This window comes from Schistocerca cancellata, chromosome 10, assembly GCF_023864275.1.
Source record: "Schistocerca cancellata isolate TAMUIC-IGC-003103 chromosome 10, iqSchCanc2.1, whole genome shotgun sequence".
Lineage (NCBI taxonomy): Eukaryota > Metazoa > Arthropoda > Insecta > Orthoptera > Acrididae > Schistocerca > Schistocerca cancellata.
Window position 1 is genome coordinate 207,542,195 of NC_064635.1, and position 14,020 is coordinate 207,556,214.

The window sequence follows — 14,020 nt, forward strand, 5'->3', positions numbered from 1 at the left end:
TTTCATTCAGTTTCACTAAAAATTATGCCCTCAAATAGGAAAATCAACACAATATTATTTACGTCTCTATTTCTTCACTTTCAACCCATTCCACTGCTAGTTCCTGAAACATTTCATAATGGCTTTTCAGTTTCCCAAGAGTTGCATTCTAAGTAATTGTGGCAACTAGTTGTATCTATCAACTAATCAATACTGGGACATATTACATCCAGAAATTATGACAAACACAAGTGAAAACTTTACTTACCTTGTTGCCTCATCTAGCACCAAGATTCGAGGATTCTGAAACAGAAAAGGAAAAGGAAAATTTAGCACGGTCAATCATGCAGTTGTCAAATAGCACATCTCATTTAGAGGAATGAAACTCTATTCATGTATGGAATGAATTTATATTTTGAGGATCTGTTAAAAATGGTTGGAATTACTACCGACTGTATAAGCTTTTTATAGGAGGAGCAAGGAGGGATTAAAGACAAGACAGGAAGATTAACTTTATTATTTGGGGTAGCATCATGATTAGTTTGCAGCACAATGAGAACTACATGGACTGAGGGTAACTCAGTGTAAGAGGGGAATGTAATAAATAAAAACAACTCACACTAAACAGGCTACCATACACAGAATGAAAGCAGACACAGAGGGAAGAAAACCCACCATGAATAAATTAGCAAATACTTCAATTAAGTAAAGTATATTAATATCCTCTTGACTTCACAACAGGTGGGTCCCCTCTTAACTTGGGTTTAAATGACTTGTCCTCCTCTGCCAATCTCCCAAAACCTATCCCTCTTTCCTTCCTCTGGAAGGTAGGGTTTTTAAAAAAATGTGTATATTGGCATTACTAGCATTTCACTTCCTGAGGACAAGCACTGAGGAAATGCAACATGAAACAATGAACGGCACGAGCATACCTAAGCTATCACAGCAGAGAACAACTTTCCCAGACCCTGGAAGAAGAAGGTGAGAATGTTGACACAGAAGGCAATCTATTAATAGCTTGAGCTCAAGTTAGTCCACAACAATTGACAACATTTCTTCTGTCACTATAATCAGTGGGAGGTATTGGATATTGTGCCAAAAAAACACAGATGATTCATAAACAGATTGCTAGAAAAGCATTGTCATTATATTACTAAATAATGATGTATGTCGAAAAATATGAAAACTAATAAATAGCCGACATTTTACACTTACTAACTGCAGATTAGGGACAATAGGTAGAAGCAAACAAAGATTAAATGAGGGAGCGGCAAGATGAGTAAAGAAAAACTAGGATTTGTTGAGTTAGAGAAGTACTTAATAAAGTAAGGAGGAGTACAATGTCTGAAATGCTGTGGAGAATAGGAATGAAGTACAAAAGTAGATGAAAAATCTATGAAACCGACAGAGAATAACAAAAGTGAAAGGGCAATAAGGAAATGTTTGCTACCTAGTGAACATATCATAATTTTATAGAATACCGGATCGAGGAAACTTTAACAGCTAGAACCTAGCATGCCATTTTAATGGGGAGAAATCACTGGATGTGAAAGTTGCTTTGGGTGTACTTAAGGAAATGTTAGACGGCTGTTAATGCTCACAGTTTGAACAGCTGAGTGGATAACATTGGATGCTCTGCGAAGTATAGAATTCTGTAGATGTATACATGGTGTATGTACATCTACATCTACATCCATACTCCGCAAGCCACCTGACGGTGTGTGGCGGAGGGTACATTGACTACCTCTATCGGTCCTCCCTTCTATTCCAGTCTCGTATTGTTCGTGGAAAGAAGGATTGTCAGTATGCCTATGTGTGGGCTCTAATCTCCCTGATTTTATCCTCATTGTCTCTTCACGAGATATACGTAGGAGGGAGCAATATACTGCTTGACTCCTCAGTGAAGGTATGTTCTCGAAACTTCAACAAACGCCCGTACCGAGCTACTGAGCGTCTCTCCTGCAGTCTTCCACTGGAGTTTAATCTATCATCTCCATAACGCTTTCGCGATTACTAAATGATCCTGTAACAAAGCGCGCTGCTCTCCGTTGGATCTTCTCTATATCTTCTATCAACCCTATCTGGTACGGATCCCACACTGCTGAGCAGTATTCAAGCAGTGGGCGAACAAGCATACTGTAACCTACTTCCTTTGTTTTCGGATTGCATTTCCTTAGGATTCTTCCAATGAATCTCAGTCTGGCATCTGCTTTACCGACAATCAACTTTATATGATCATTCCATTTTAAAACACTCCTAATGCTTACTCCCAGATAATTTATGGAATTAACTGCTTCCAGTTGCTGACCTGCTATATTGTAGCTAAATGAAAAGGGATTTTTCTTTCTATGTATTTGCAGCACATTATACTTGTCTACATTGAGACTCAATTGCCATTCCCTGCACCATACGTCAATTCGCTGCAGATCCTCCTGCATTTCAGTACAATCTTCCATTGTTACAACCTCTCGATATACCACAGCATCATCCGCAAAAAGCCTCAGTGAACTTCCGATGTCATCCATATGGTCATTTATGTATATTGTGAATAGCAACGGTCCTATGACACTCCCCTGCGGCACACCTGAAATCACTCTTACTTCGGAAGACTTCTCTCCATTCAGAATGACACGCTGCGTTCTGTTATCTAGGAACTCTTCAATCCAATCACACAATTGGTCTGATAGTCCATATTCTCTTACTTTGTTCATTAAACGACTGTGGGGAACAGTATCGAACGCCTTGCGGAAATCAAGAAAGACGGCATCTACCTGGGAACCCGTGTCTATGGCCCTCTGAGTCTCGTGGACGAATAGCACGAGCTGGGTTTCACACGATTGTCTTTTTCGAAACCCATGCTGATTCCTACAGAGTAGATTTCTAGTCTCCAGAAAAGTCATTATACTCGAACATAATACGTGTTCCAAAATTCTACAACTGATCGACGTTAGAGATATAGGTCTATAGTTCTGCACATCTGTTTGACGTCCCTTCTTGAAAACGGGGATGACCTCTGCCCCTTTTCCAATCCTTTGGAATGCTACGCTCTTCTAGAGACCTACAGTACACCGCTGCACGTACTCTGTGTAAAATCGAACTGGTATCCCATCAGGTCCAGCGGCCTTTCCTCTTTTGAGCGATTTTAATTGTTTCTCTATCCCTCTGTCGTCTATGTCGATATCTACCATTTTGTCATCTGTGCGACAATCTAGAGAAGGAACTACAGTGCAGCCTTCCTCTGTGAAACAGCTTTGGAAAAAGACATTTAGTATTTCGGCCTTTAGTCTGTCATCCTCTGTTTCAGTACCATTTTGGACACAGAGTGTCTGGACATTTTGTTTTGATCCACCTACTGGTTTGATGTAAGACCAAAATTTCTTAGGATTTTCTGCCAAGTCAGTACATAGAATTTTACTTTCAAATTCATTGAATGCCTCTCGCATAGCCCTCCTCACACTACATTTCGCTTCGGGTAATTTTCGTTTGTCTGGAAGGCTTTGGCTTTGTTTGTTTATGTTTGCTGTGAAGTTCCCTTTGCTTCCGCAGCAGTTTTCTAACTCGGTTGTTGTACCACAGTGGCTCTTTTCCATCTCTTACAATCTTGCTTGGCACATACTCATCTAACACATATTGTACGATGGTTTTGAACTTTGTCCACTGATCCTCAACACTATCTGTACTTGAGACAAAACTTTTGTGTTGGGCCATTAGGTACTCTGAAATCTGCTTTTTGTCGCTTTTGCTAAACAGAAAAATCTTCCTGCCTTTCTTAATATTTCTATTTACGGCTGAAATCATCAATGCAGTAACCGCTTTATGATCACAGATTCCCTGTTCTATGTGAACTGTTTCAAATAGTTCGGGTCTGTTTGTCACCAGAAGGTCTAATAAGTTATCGCCACAAGTCGGTTCTCTGTTTAACTGCTCAAGGTAGTTTTCAGATAAAGCACTTAAAAAAAATTTCACTGGATTCTTTGTCCCTGCCACCCGTTATAAACGTTTGGGTCTCCCTGTCTATATCCGGCAAATTAAAATCTCCACCCAGAACTATAACATGGTGGGGAAATCTACTCGAAATATTTTCCGAATTATCCTTCAGGTGCTCAGCCACAACAGCTGCTGAGCCAGGGGGCCTATAGAGACATCCAATTACCATGTCTGAGCCTGCTTTAACTGTGACCTTAACCCAAATTATTTCACATTTCGGATCTCCGTCAATTTCCTTCGATACTATTGCACTTCTTATTGCTATAAACACACCTCCCCCTTCACTGTCCAACCTGTCTCTGCGGTATACATTCCAATCTGAGTTTAGAAGTTCATTACTGTTTACATCTGGTTTCAGCCAACTTTCTGTACCTAGTACTATGTGGGCATTGTGACCGTTTATTAATGAGAACAGTTTTGGGACCTTTCAATAGACGCTCCTGCAGTTTACTATTAGCACATTAATATTGTTATTCCCTGTTGCATTTTGCCTACTCCTACCTTGCCGCGTCTCAGGGGGCGTCTTGTCGGGCCTAGGCAGAGAATTCTCTAACCTAAAAAACCCACATGTGCACTCCACAGGTACTCCGCTACACTTGTAGCTGCTTCCTGCATGTAGTGCATGCCTAACCTATTCAGGGGGACCTACATTTTTCCACCCGATAGCGGAGGTCGATACACGGAAAAAAAAAGAACAAAAATCCAGACTTTTCCCTGCTTTCTCCATTAAAAATGCACTTTTTTGGATAAAAATACAATTTTACACAGGTGAAGATACACCATAACCCAGGTGGAAATACATTTCCATGTTAAATGACAATATACTTTTCCTTGGAGCTGTAAAACTTGTAAGCCCTTTGAATGGTGAAGGTTTTATACATTGGCATAGATCTTCCTGGCACTTTAGGAAATGAAATCCAGCAAAAAACAACAAGTTTTGAAAAGATCTTTGGTGCACGGCAGCATGTACACTGCATATTTTCAAATTACAAATGTATAAACATGGAAGTCAAATATATCATGGTAGCTTCCAAAGCAATGAAATCAAGAATGTGCTGCACAATGTGCTTTTGTCAGCCAATCATAGCTCATGTCACATGATCTCACCGGCCAACAATAACAGATATTCATAGCATATAATGCATGATTAGTCAGCCAATAGCAATAGCTACTTAAGTAGCATGAACACACAAATCGAAAAGTTAATGGTTTAAATTAATGTTCAGACAGCTAAACTTTCATACATAATACTGCTTGTCAAAATTGGCAGGATCCTAAGAGTACAGCTTAAATTGCAGTAGCTGAATATTTCTGACAAGGACGATTCCAAATTTCAGTGCCCTTTGCCAAACATTGCATGTGTTAGCTGGCTGAAGGATAATTATTAGTTTTGCTATCATTTTTGGTTGCAATCCTTGAAAGGACTAAAATAAAAAATGAAAACCCAACCTTGAAGCTTGGTCTTTTTAGTGTGTGTTACTCTTTAAGATATACCAAACATAAATGTGTCAGTAAAATTTTAAATAATGGCATAAATGGCTGGTCTTCTGAGACAAATTTTTTTAAGTGGCTGGTCCTCAAACTGTTAAATTTCGAATGAGAGTCTAGTGCTCTGTGATTTAAGAAATCTATCACACATTATCAAACTTAACATAATTCATCTTGCGTAAAAAGAAATTTACTTCGGAAGTAACACTTCTCAAATCAATATTTTCCTGCAAGGTGTTAGAAAAATGAAAAGTTGTCATGTCACACTCATTGAAAGCAGCTTGTTGTTATTAAGTGTTGCATAGTCTTCATCCTAAAGCCTTTGAGACATTTTGCTGCTGGCAAACGCTTGTGTGTGCACTGTGTTTTGTATTGTAAATGGTGCATTTTCTTTGCAACTAAGTTTTATTTTGATATTATTCTCTTATTTATATTTTATTGCTGCAGTATTATTCTGCAGTAGTAGGCTGAAGTAAAATTATTTGTTACAGTATTAGTTCTTATTAGACCAAAATTTAACTGAAAACTAAAATAATTAAAAAATTCCACAATTCTAAAAATTCCCAGGTTTTCCCCAGACTTACCAGTTGTACCAGGGTATATTCAACTCAAGTGTACTACTGGTACCAGCTGCTCATGTGACAGTCCAATGCTGGCATAAGTCATGGCAGTGTCTGCCAGTTCAGTTCAGTTCTTTCAACATCTCTGTGACACTCCCCTGTGGGTCAGACAAACCTGTGACTATTCGTGCTGCCCTTCTCTTTGTACATACCATCTAAGAGAGACACAAAACTATCCCATGAAAGCCCAGTTCCAAAGCTTCTAAAACCGATTTTAAGAGATGATTTTAGTAATATAGTACAACTTCCTACATATTGCTCCCACAGGGGTCATGAGAACAAGGATTACAACTGAAGTGTGCACACAGGTGTTGACAGTCATTCTTCTTGTGCTCCATAAGTGAATGGGATGGGAAATAGCTCTAATAATTGACAGAAGTTGAAGTATCCTCTGTCATGCACTTCACAATAGTATTTGCAGCACTGATACAGATGTAAGTGTGCCAGTTACTTGTCTAGAATTAGCATAATAAGATGGGTTGATGTGGAGACGTGAAAGAATGGCTGTAAGGATCTATCGTGTTAGGACAGTTTCAAGTCTGAGAGGAATTACTGCTATCAGTGAATGCAGGGTGATCCTGATCAGCTTCTGAGTCAACACTGCAAAAGAAACAGTATGTCCTGAATTGGCCTCACATGATGAAAACTGAACAGTTGCTGACTTGATTCATATAATGTGGTCCAACAAGTTGACTTCTTTTCAAAAGATGCTAGGTGTCAACTACCCAAACAGCCAAATGAGATGTTGAATCTGATGATGTATGGCATATTTCCACCCAGAACCAATTTTCTGATTTTTCGGGGGCAATGTTTATACATTGACATGGGCCCACTTATTCAGCTTATCATTAACAGGAACCCTTTTTTTTTTTCTCTCACTATTCTCAGAGCCCAAATGTTGCCCTTCTTCTAGTCTTTGAGGTGAGTAAGCTACAGGCACTTCCGTCTTCGGGTTCACAGGGCTGCACACATACATTCCCAGTTCGATGAACGCTCGAGCCCCCTAATGCACCTCGACTGATCTGTGAAATCATTGGATCTTAATCCCATGGAAAATGTCTGAGACTGTTTGGAACAAAAGGCAAAACATAGCCATTGACATCTCAACAATGTAGGCTGAAGAGCCAAAGAAACTGGTACACCTGCCTAATGTTGTGTAGGGTCCCTGTGAGCACGCAGAAGTGTCGCAACAAGACATGGCATGGACTCAACTAATGTCTGAATTAGTGCTGGAGGAAACTGATACATGAATCCTGCAGGGTAGTCCACAAATCCTTACAAGTATGATGGGTGGAGATCTCTTCTGAAAAGCACGTTGCAAGGCATCCCAGATATGCTCAATAATGTATATGTCTGGAGAGTCTGGTGGCCAGCAGACGAGTTTAAACTCAGAATAATGTTCCTAGAGCCACTTGTGGCAATTTTGGATGTGTGTAGTGTCACATTGTCTAGCTGGAATTGCTCAAGTCCACCGGAATGCACAATGGACATGAATGGCTGAAGGTGATCAGACAGAATGCTTACAAATGCATCACCTGTCAGTAATATCTAGACCTATCAGGGGTCCCGTATCACTCCAACTGCAGATGCCCCCCACCATTACAGAGCCTGCATCAGCTTGAACAGTTTCCTGCTGATATGCAAGGTCCATGGATTCACAAGATTGTCTCCATCCACTCGATAAATTTGAAACGAGGCTCATCTGACCAGGCAACATGTTTCCAGTCATTAACAGCACAATGTCGGTGTTGACGGGCTCAGGGGAGGTGTAAATCTTTATGTCGTGGAGTCATCAAGGGTATACAAGAGGGCCTTCAGCTCCGAAAGCCCATATCGATGATGTTTTGTTGAATGGTTTGCACACTGACTCTTGCTGATGGTCCTGCATTGAAATCTGCAGCAATCTGCGGAAGGGTTGCACTGCTGTCACGTTGAACGATTCTCTTCAGTCGTCATTGGTCCTGTTCTTGCAGGATCTTTTTCCAGCTGCAGCAACATCAAAGATTTAATATTTTACCACTTTCCTGAAATTCACAGTACACTTGTGAAATGGTCGTACAGCAAAATCCCCACTTCATCACTACCTCGGAGGTGCTGTGTCCCATCACTTGTGTGCCGAGCTTAACAATATGTTCAACCTCATGTAAATCTTGATAACCTGCCATTGTAGCAACAGTCACCAATCTAACAACTGCACCAGACACTTGCTATCTTATACAGGCGCTGCCAACCACAGTGCCAGATTCTGCCTGTTTATATATCTCTGAATACACATGTCTGTACCAGTTCCTTTGACGCTTCAGTGTAGTAAGTGTATGGGATTAAATCATCAATTAATGGGCTCATATGAATATGGCATACCTTCCTTGCCAAATTGAGTTCATTCACAAGGTTGGTTGGGAGTTAAGGGTCATCCCCAAGGCTAGAGGTGGCGTTACATGGTATTATTGTGTGTCTCTTGTGTGCGACACGACTATCTGCCAAGGTATCGACACATAATTACACTAGCCCTGGAAAGACGATTAGACAGACTGGAATTTTCAAACCAAGCAACTGGTGATGTTTGTGTATGAGGTATTGTCAGGCAGGAAGAATAGGAGGCAGCAAAAATTAGTAAAACAGCTGACTACTCACAAGAAACATCTAAGTAACAACTTTAAATATGCTTCATGAAACACAGAAGAGAAAATCTACCTTGATGAGTGCGCGGGCAATAGCCACACGCTGCTTCTGTCCGCCCGAGAGAGCCACTCCACGCTCCCCAACTGGTGTGTCGAAGCCTTCGGGCAGCTGCTTCTGGATGAAGGTGAGTGCATTGGCTTCCTGGGCAGCCCACTTCAACTGGTCCTCCGTCACTGAAGCAGGGTCATTTGCACCGTACAGGATGTTCTCCCTGACACTGCACGAGAATAGGACTGGTTCCTGAAATAAGCATCGAAATTCAGGTGCTAGAGCCACACTGCCCTGTCTCGTACTTAGGCATATTCTTCACAGACATTAATATTAAATTAAATTGGTGAAAATGAATGAAGAATCTTCATTGATCATTGATCATTTTGCAATGAAATGGGCTTTGTCAATGACACAGATCATAATAATTAGGGACCTGAAAATTCATATTTGCAATAAATGTGAACAAGGATTCAAAACCTACCTACAAATGCAAAATTACCTAATAAATGCTATTTCACAGCAAATTGCATAAAGGTGAACTATTTTATCAGAAATAATTTGCAATATCTTTCTTCTGCAGACAAATGCGAAAATGTAACAAATTTTCGGTTACTGGTATTGCATGCTGGTGAAGTCCAAGTGTGAATAAAAATGTGCATAAGAATGTATTTTCAAAATGAAGAATATACCTATGAATGAATTCAATGACTTATCAGTGCACTTTTAACCCTTTCAGACCTGGATTTTTTCTGGAGGCAGGAAAACGTTCATTTATGCTCAACATGATTTTTTTTATGCACGATTTATATAAGTATGTGCACCGGTTTTCAATACATGCTTTGAACATTTGGCTCCTTTTTATGGACTAACATTAATAAATATATTTATAATTCAATAATTACCATGCAAAATAACACTGATAATATTCAAATTATACATTGGAGTATAACGAACCAACAACTTCATTTAATTCTGGCAGGTACATGCTGCTGCACACTGCTACATTCACTTGTTGATATTTTTACAGTGACGCCTGCTATAGAGGGGAGCAATTGTGCATTATGAGAGGATTTACGAGTCATATATACAAGGGGCATTTGAAAAGTCCGTGCGAAGTTGGAGAGATGGCACCAACGGTGCGTATCAAGGTCATGTTTAGTTAGTAGCATCTTTGGAAAGAACACACACCAAGTTTCAGCCATATTGGTCTGTTTCTTTGTGTTTCGAATTCGTGTTAATCAAGGAAGTCGAGTGATTGTCAAAAGGTGGACGAAAAAGAATTTCGTGTGGTGATCAAACATTACTTTATGAAAGCAAAATGCCTCAGTAGACTAAAGAGAAGCTTGATAAACATTACGGTGACTCTGCACCTTTGATTAGAACAGTTTACAAGTGGTTTCAAAATTTTCAGAGTGGCCATATGGGCACAAGTGATGCTGAATGTTCTGGATGCCCTGTGGACATTAAGACTCCAGAAATCATTGATAAAATCCATGATATGGTGATGAATGACAGAAGAGTTAAGGTGCACGAGATTGCTAGTGCTGTGGGCATCTCGAATGAATGGGTACATAATATTTTGCATAAACATTTGGACATGAGAGAGCTATCGGCAAGATGGGTTCTGCGATTGCTCACGCTTGACCAAAAATGGAATCGTGTGAAGTGTTGCAAGGATGGTTTGCAGCTGTTCAGGAAGAACCTGCATGACTTTAAGCGTCATTTCATCACTGTGGATGAAACATGGATACATTACTATACTCCAGAGATGAAAAAACAATCTAAACAATGGGTTACCAAGGCAGAATCTGCACAAAAAAAAAGGCGAAGACTATTCCTTCGGCTGGAAAGGTTATGGTGACTGTCTTTTGGGATTCGCAAGGAATAATCGTCATCGACTATCTTGAAAAGGGTAAAACTATTACAAGTGCATATTATTCATCATTATTGGATCGAGCTGCAAGAAAAACACCAGCAATTGGATCGCAAAAATATCCTTTTCCATCACGATAACATACCAGCACACAACTCAGGAGTTGTGGTCGCAAAATTAATGGAAATAGGATTCCAACTCATTTCACATCCCCCCTATTCTCCAGACTTGGCTCCCTCGGACTACTACTTGTTCCCCAATTTGAAGAAATGACTGGCAGGACAAAGATTTTATTCAAATGAGGAGATGACTGCAGCAACTAATAGCTATTTTGCAGACTGCACAATTCCTATTATTCGTAAGGGATCAACAAATCAGAACAGCATTGGACGAAGTGTAAGTCTAAAAGGAGACTATGTCAAAAAATAAAAAAGGTTTACTCCAAACACAGAAGCAGCTTTTATTTTTGCACAGACTTTTCGAACGCCCCTCGTATGTATGGTACATGATGTTTCAGCCGAGGAAAAATATTTCTGTTGCAGCTAATACGCACTAAATACAAATGTACACAATTGTAGTCAGAGCATCTAAAAGGTGTAAGATATGCTCTGTGATGCACACCATTTGAATGATCTCTATTAGATACAAATCCGCATATGCCAACACAGCTGCGGCACCTAGTAGCTTAGAACAAATAAAGACATATGTTTGGCTGCTTGATGAACTTGGTATTGTGGACACACTAATGTGGCAGCTTTAGCTGGGGAGGTTGTTTGAATTCAAGGAATTGTGCAGTACCAGTTACCAAATATTTTGTGACTCTGCTTTGCTTTGAGTTTCGTGTTGCTTGTTGTTCCCTTTTTTGTTTTGAAATGAGTCAAGAGACAATCCTGGTACATCATAAGGTTCAAGTTCAGCTCTCACAACAGCTGAATGGATAGATGATCCCTATGACCACATCACAGTTAGAACACAGGTGTCGACTGGTTGCCATGAGAGAGGGAGGTGGAGCTTGTTCCTCTACTCTGTTCCACTCCTGTCCCCACAGACGGTCTACGTTGTCATTTGTTTATACTCTGAACTGACTTCCATATTAATGTGCCCATACTAGCGACTACAAAACAAAAACTAGTCAGCGTGTTTCGACCACACAGAGCATCTTCCCCTAAAGGGCAAATATAATTATTTTCGGTTCCATTTCTACTCTCAGTAAACCACTCATTTTATCTTCAGCACTGTCAAGTATGGGACACACCTACAAACACTGACAAATGGACTCTGCAATATGCTTATCAGGGCTTATACATTACAGATTCGAGATCAATGTTCTGCAGATTTTTAATTATCGAATAGGATGGGAAAGAAAGATAACATTGTGAATCACTTTAAATCGGAGTAACCTTTTAAATTAGTATGTCTTATCATTTACAAAAGATGGAGAAAAAAATTGGCACTAATTTCGCCTAAGATGGATGCTACATTTTCAAGTACATAACAATTATGTAAGCAAGTATCACTGTATGAATTGATGCAAGTACACTTTCATTACCTGACTGACAGTGCCTATATGAGAACGCAGCCACTGAGGATCCAGGTGGCGGGTGTCCTCGCCGTCGAGCAGAATGCATCCGCCATCGGGGTCATAAAGCCTTAACAACAGTGAAGCGATTGTGCTCTTGCCCGAGCCACTCGCCCCGACCAGTGCCGTGATCTGGCCGGCGGGCACTTTCAGGCTGAGCCCCCGGAACACGCCGGGACTCTCTCGACGCACGGGGTAGCAGAAATGGACATCCTTGAACACGATATTCCCGACTGGGGCTGCCGCAGGAGTCAGACCACCTGAAATGAGATACTCTTGTCGCAAAACAATCATGAAGCTCACTACTTACATCACTGTCCACTTAACAATAAAGTCCTCCTATGATGCCACATCGAGCAGACACAATTATTTGTTTCCACTTTTATCCAAGCATGTTTAGGTTCTTGTTGGCCTGTCATCAGTGGGTTTGTTTTATTTACTGTGAAGAGTATGTTACACTGAGAAGCAAACATATGTAGGTCGGACCACGGTTGTCATTTTAACTGTAACAGGGTGTATATGCGGAAAGGGGGGGGGGGGGAGCATATATATATATATATATATATATGAAAACCGTATTTCCCAGTTAAAAATACACTTTTCCGCAGGTGAAAATTCACTTTTTCCTGGGTGAAAGTACATTTTTTCCACGTCAAGTGACAATATACTTTCCCTCGATGCTATTAGAACTTATCAATCCTTTGAATAGTGAGCCCTAATATACCGGAATAGAAATTCCCAGTACTTTAGGATACGAAACCCAGCACGAAACAACATGTTTTGTAAAGATGCGCGCAACATTTACGGTGCATATTTTCATATTTCAAACATATTAACACAAATTCCACCAAATACAACATGATACCTACCGAAGTACTGAAATTTCGATTGTGACACGCTTTTGTTAGATAATTATAGCTCAAGTCATGAGATCTCGCCAGCCAATGACAGCAGATATCCAGAGCCATAGAGCATGTGATATAGTTAGCCATTAGCAACATCACTGGTAAGTAGCACGAACACACAAATGGGGAAAGTTAATGGTTTACATTAATTTGAATACATATAGCTACAAAAGAAGCTAAGCTTGTACATATAATATTTATCAATATGAAAACATAACATAAATATGACAAACTAACCTTCTAACTTGATCTTTTCTTAGCCTGTGTTATCCTTTAAGATATGAAACACGAATGTGCCAGTAAAATTTTACGTAATGGCACAAATGGCTGAGCTTTTGGACCCGAAATTTTTCTAAGTGCCTGGTCCTCAGGGTTAAATTTTGAATGACAGTCTAATGCTCTGTGATTTAAGAAATTCATCCCACATTCTCATATGTAACATAATTCATCTGGCTTGAAAGAAAATTTGCTTTTAAAGTAACGCTTCTCAAACCACCATTCGCTATATTTTCCCACCAACTGTTTGAAATGTAAACAGTTATGGTGTCACACTCTTCAAAATGGGGCACACAAGAAAGATGCATCCAAAGCAGTTTTTTGTTATGAAGTATTGCACTGTCTGTGACACATTTTGTCGTCAGCAGACAGTTGTGTGCACACTGTGTTTTGTTGTTGTACGTGGTGCATTTTCTCTGCAACTGAAGCTTTATTTCGGTGTTATTCTCTTGTTTATGTTTTATTGCTGCAGTATTATTGTGCTGTAGTGGGCTAAAATAAAATTCTTTGTTGGAGTGTCAGTTGTTACCGGTCAAAATTATAAAAATTTAACTGAAAACTGAAACAATGAAAAATTCCTGTAGTTCTAAAAGTTCCCGCATTTTACAAGTTTGCTAGCATATGTTGCATTATTACACCA

General features: G+C 39.9%; 1 protein-coding gene across 1 annotated transcript in view; it reads right to left on the reverse strand.

The window, feature by feature from the left end:
- LOC126106296 (ATP-binding cassette sub-family B member 10, mitochondrial-like) overlaps positions 1–14,020 on the reverse strand; it is a 114,630-nt gene that overhangs the window by 29,005 nt on the left and 71,605 nt on the right. The window contains exons 7-9 of the mRNA XM_049912515.1: positions 12,170–12,459; positions 8,769–8,996; positions 248–282 (exon numbers count right to left, since the gene is read on the reverse strand). Coding sequence (XP_049768472.1) covers positions 248–282; positions 8,769–8,996; positions 12,170–12,459 — 553 coding nt within the window. The remainder of the gene's footprint in view (positions 1–247; positions 283–8,768; positions 8,997–12,169; positions 12,460–14,020) is intronic.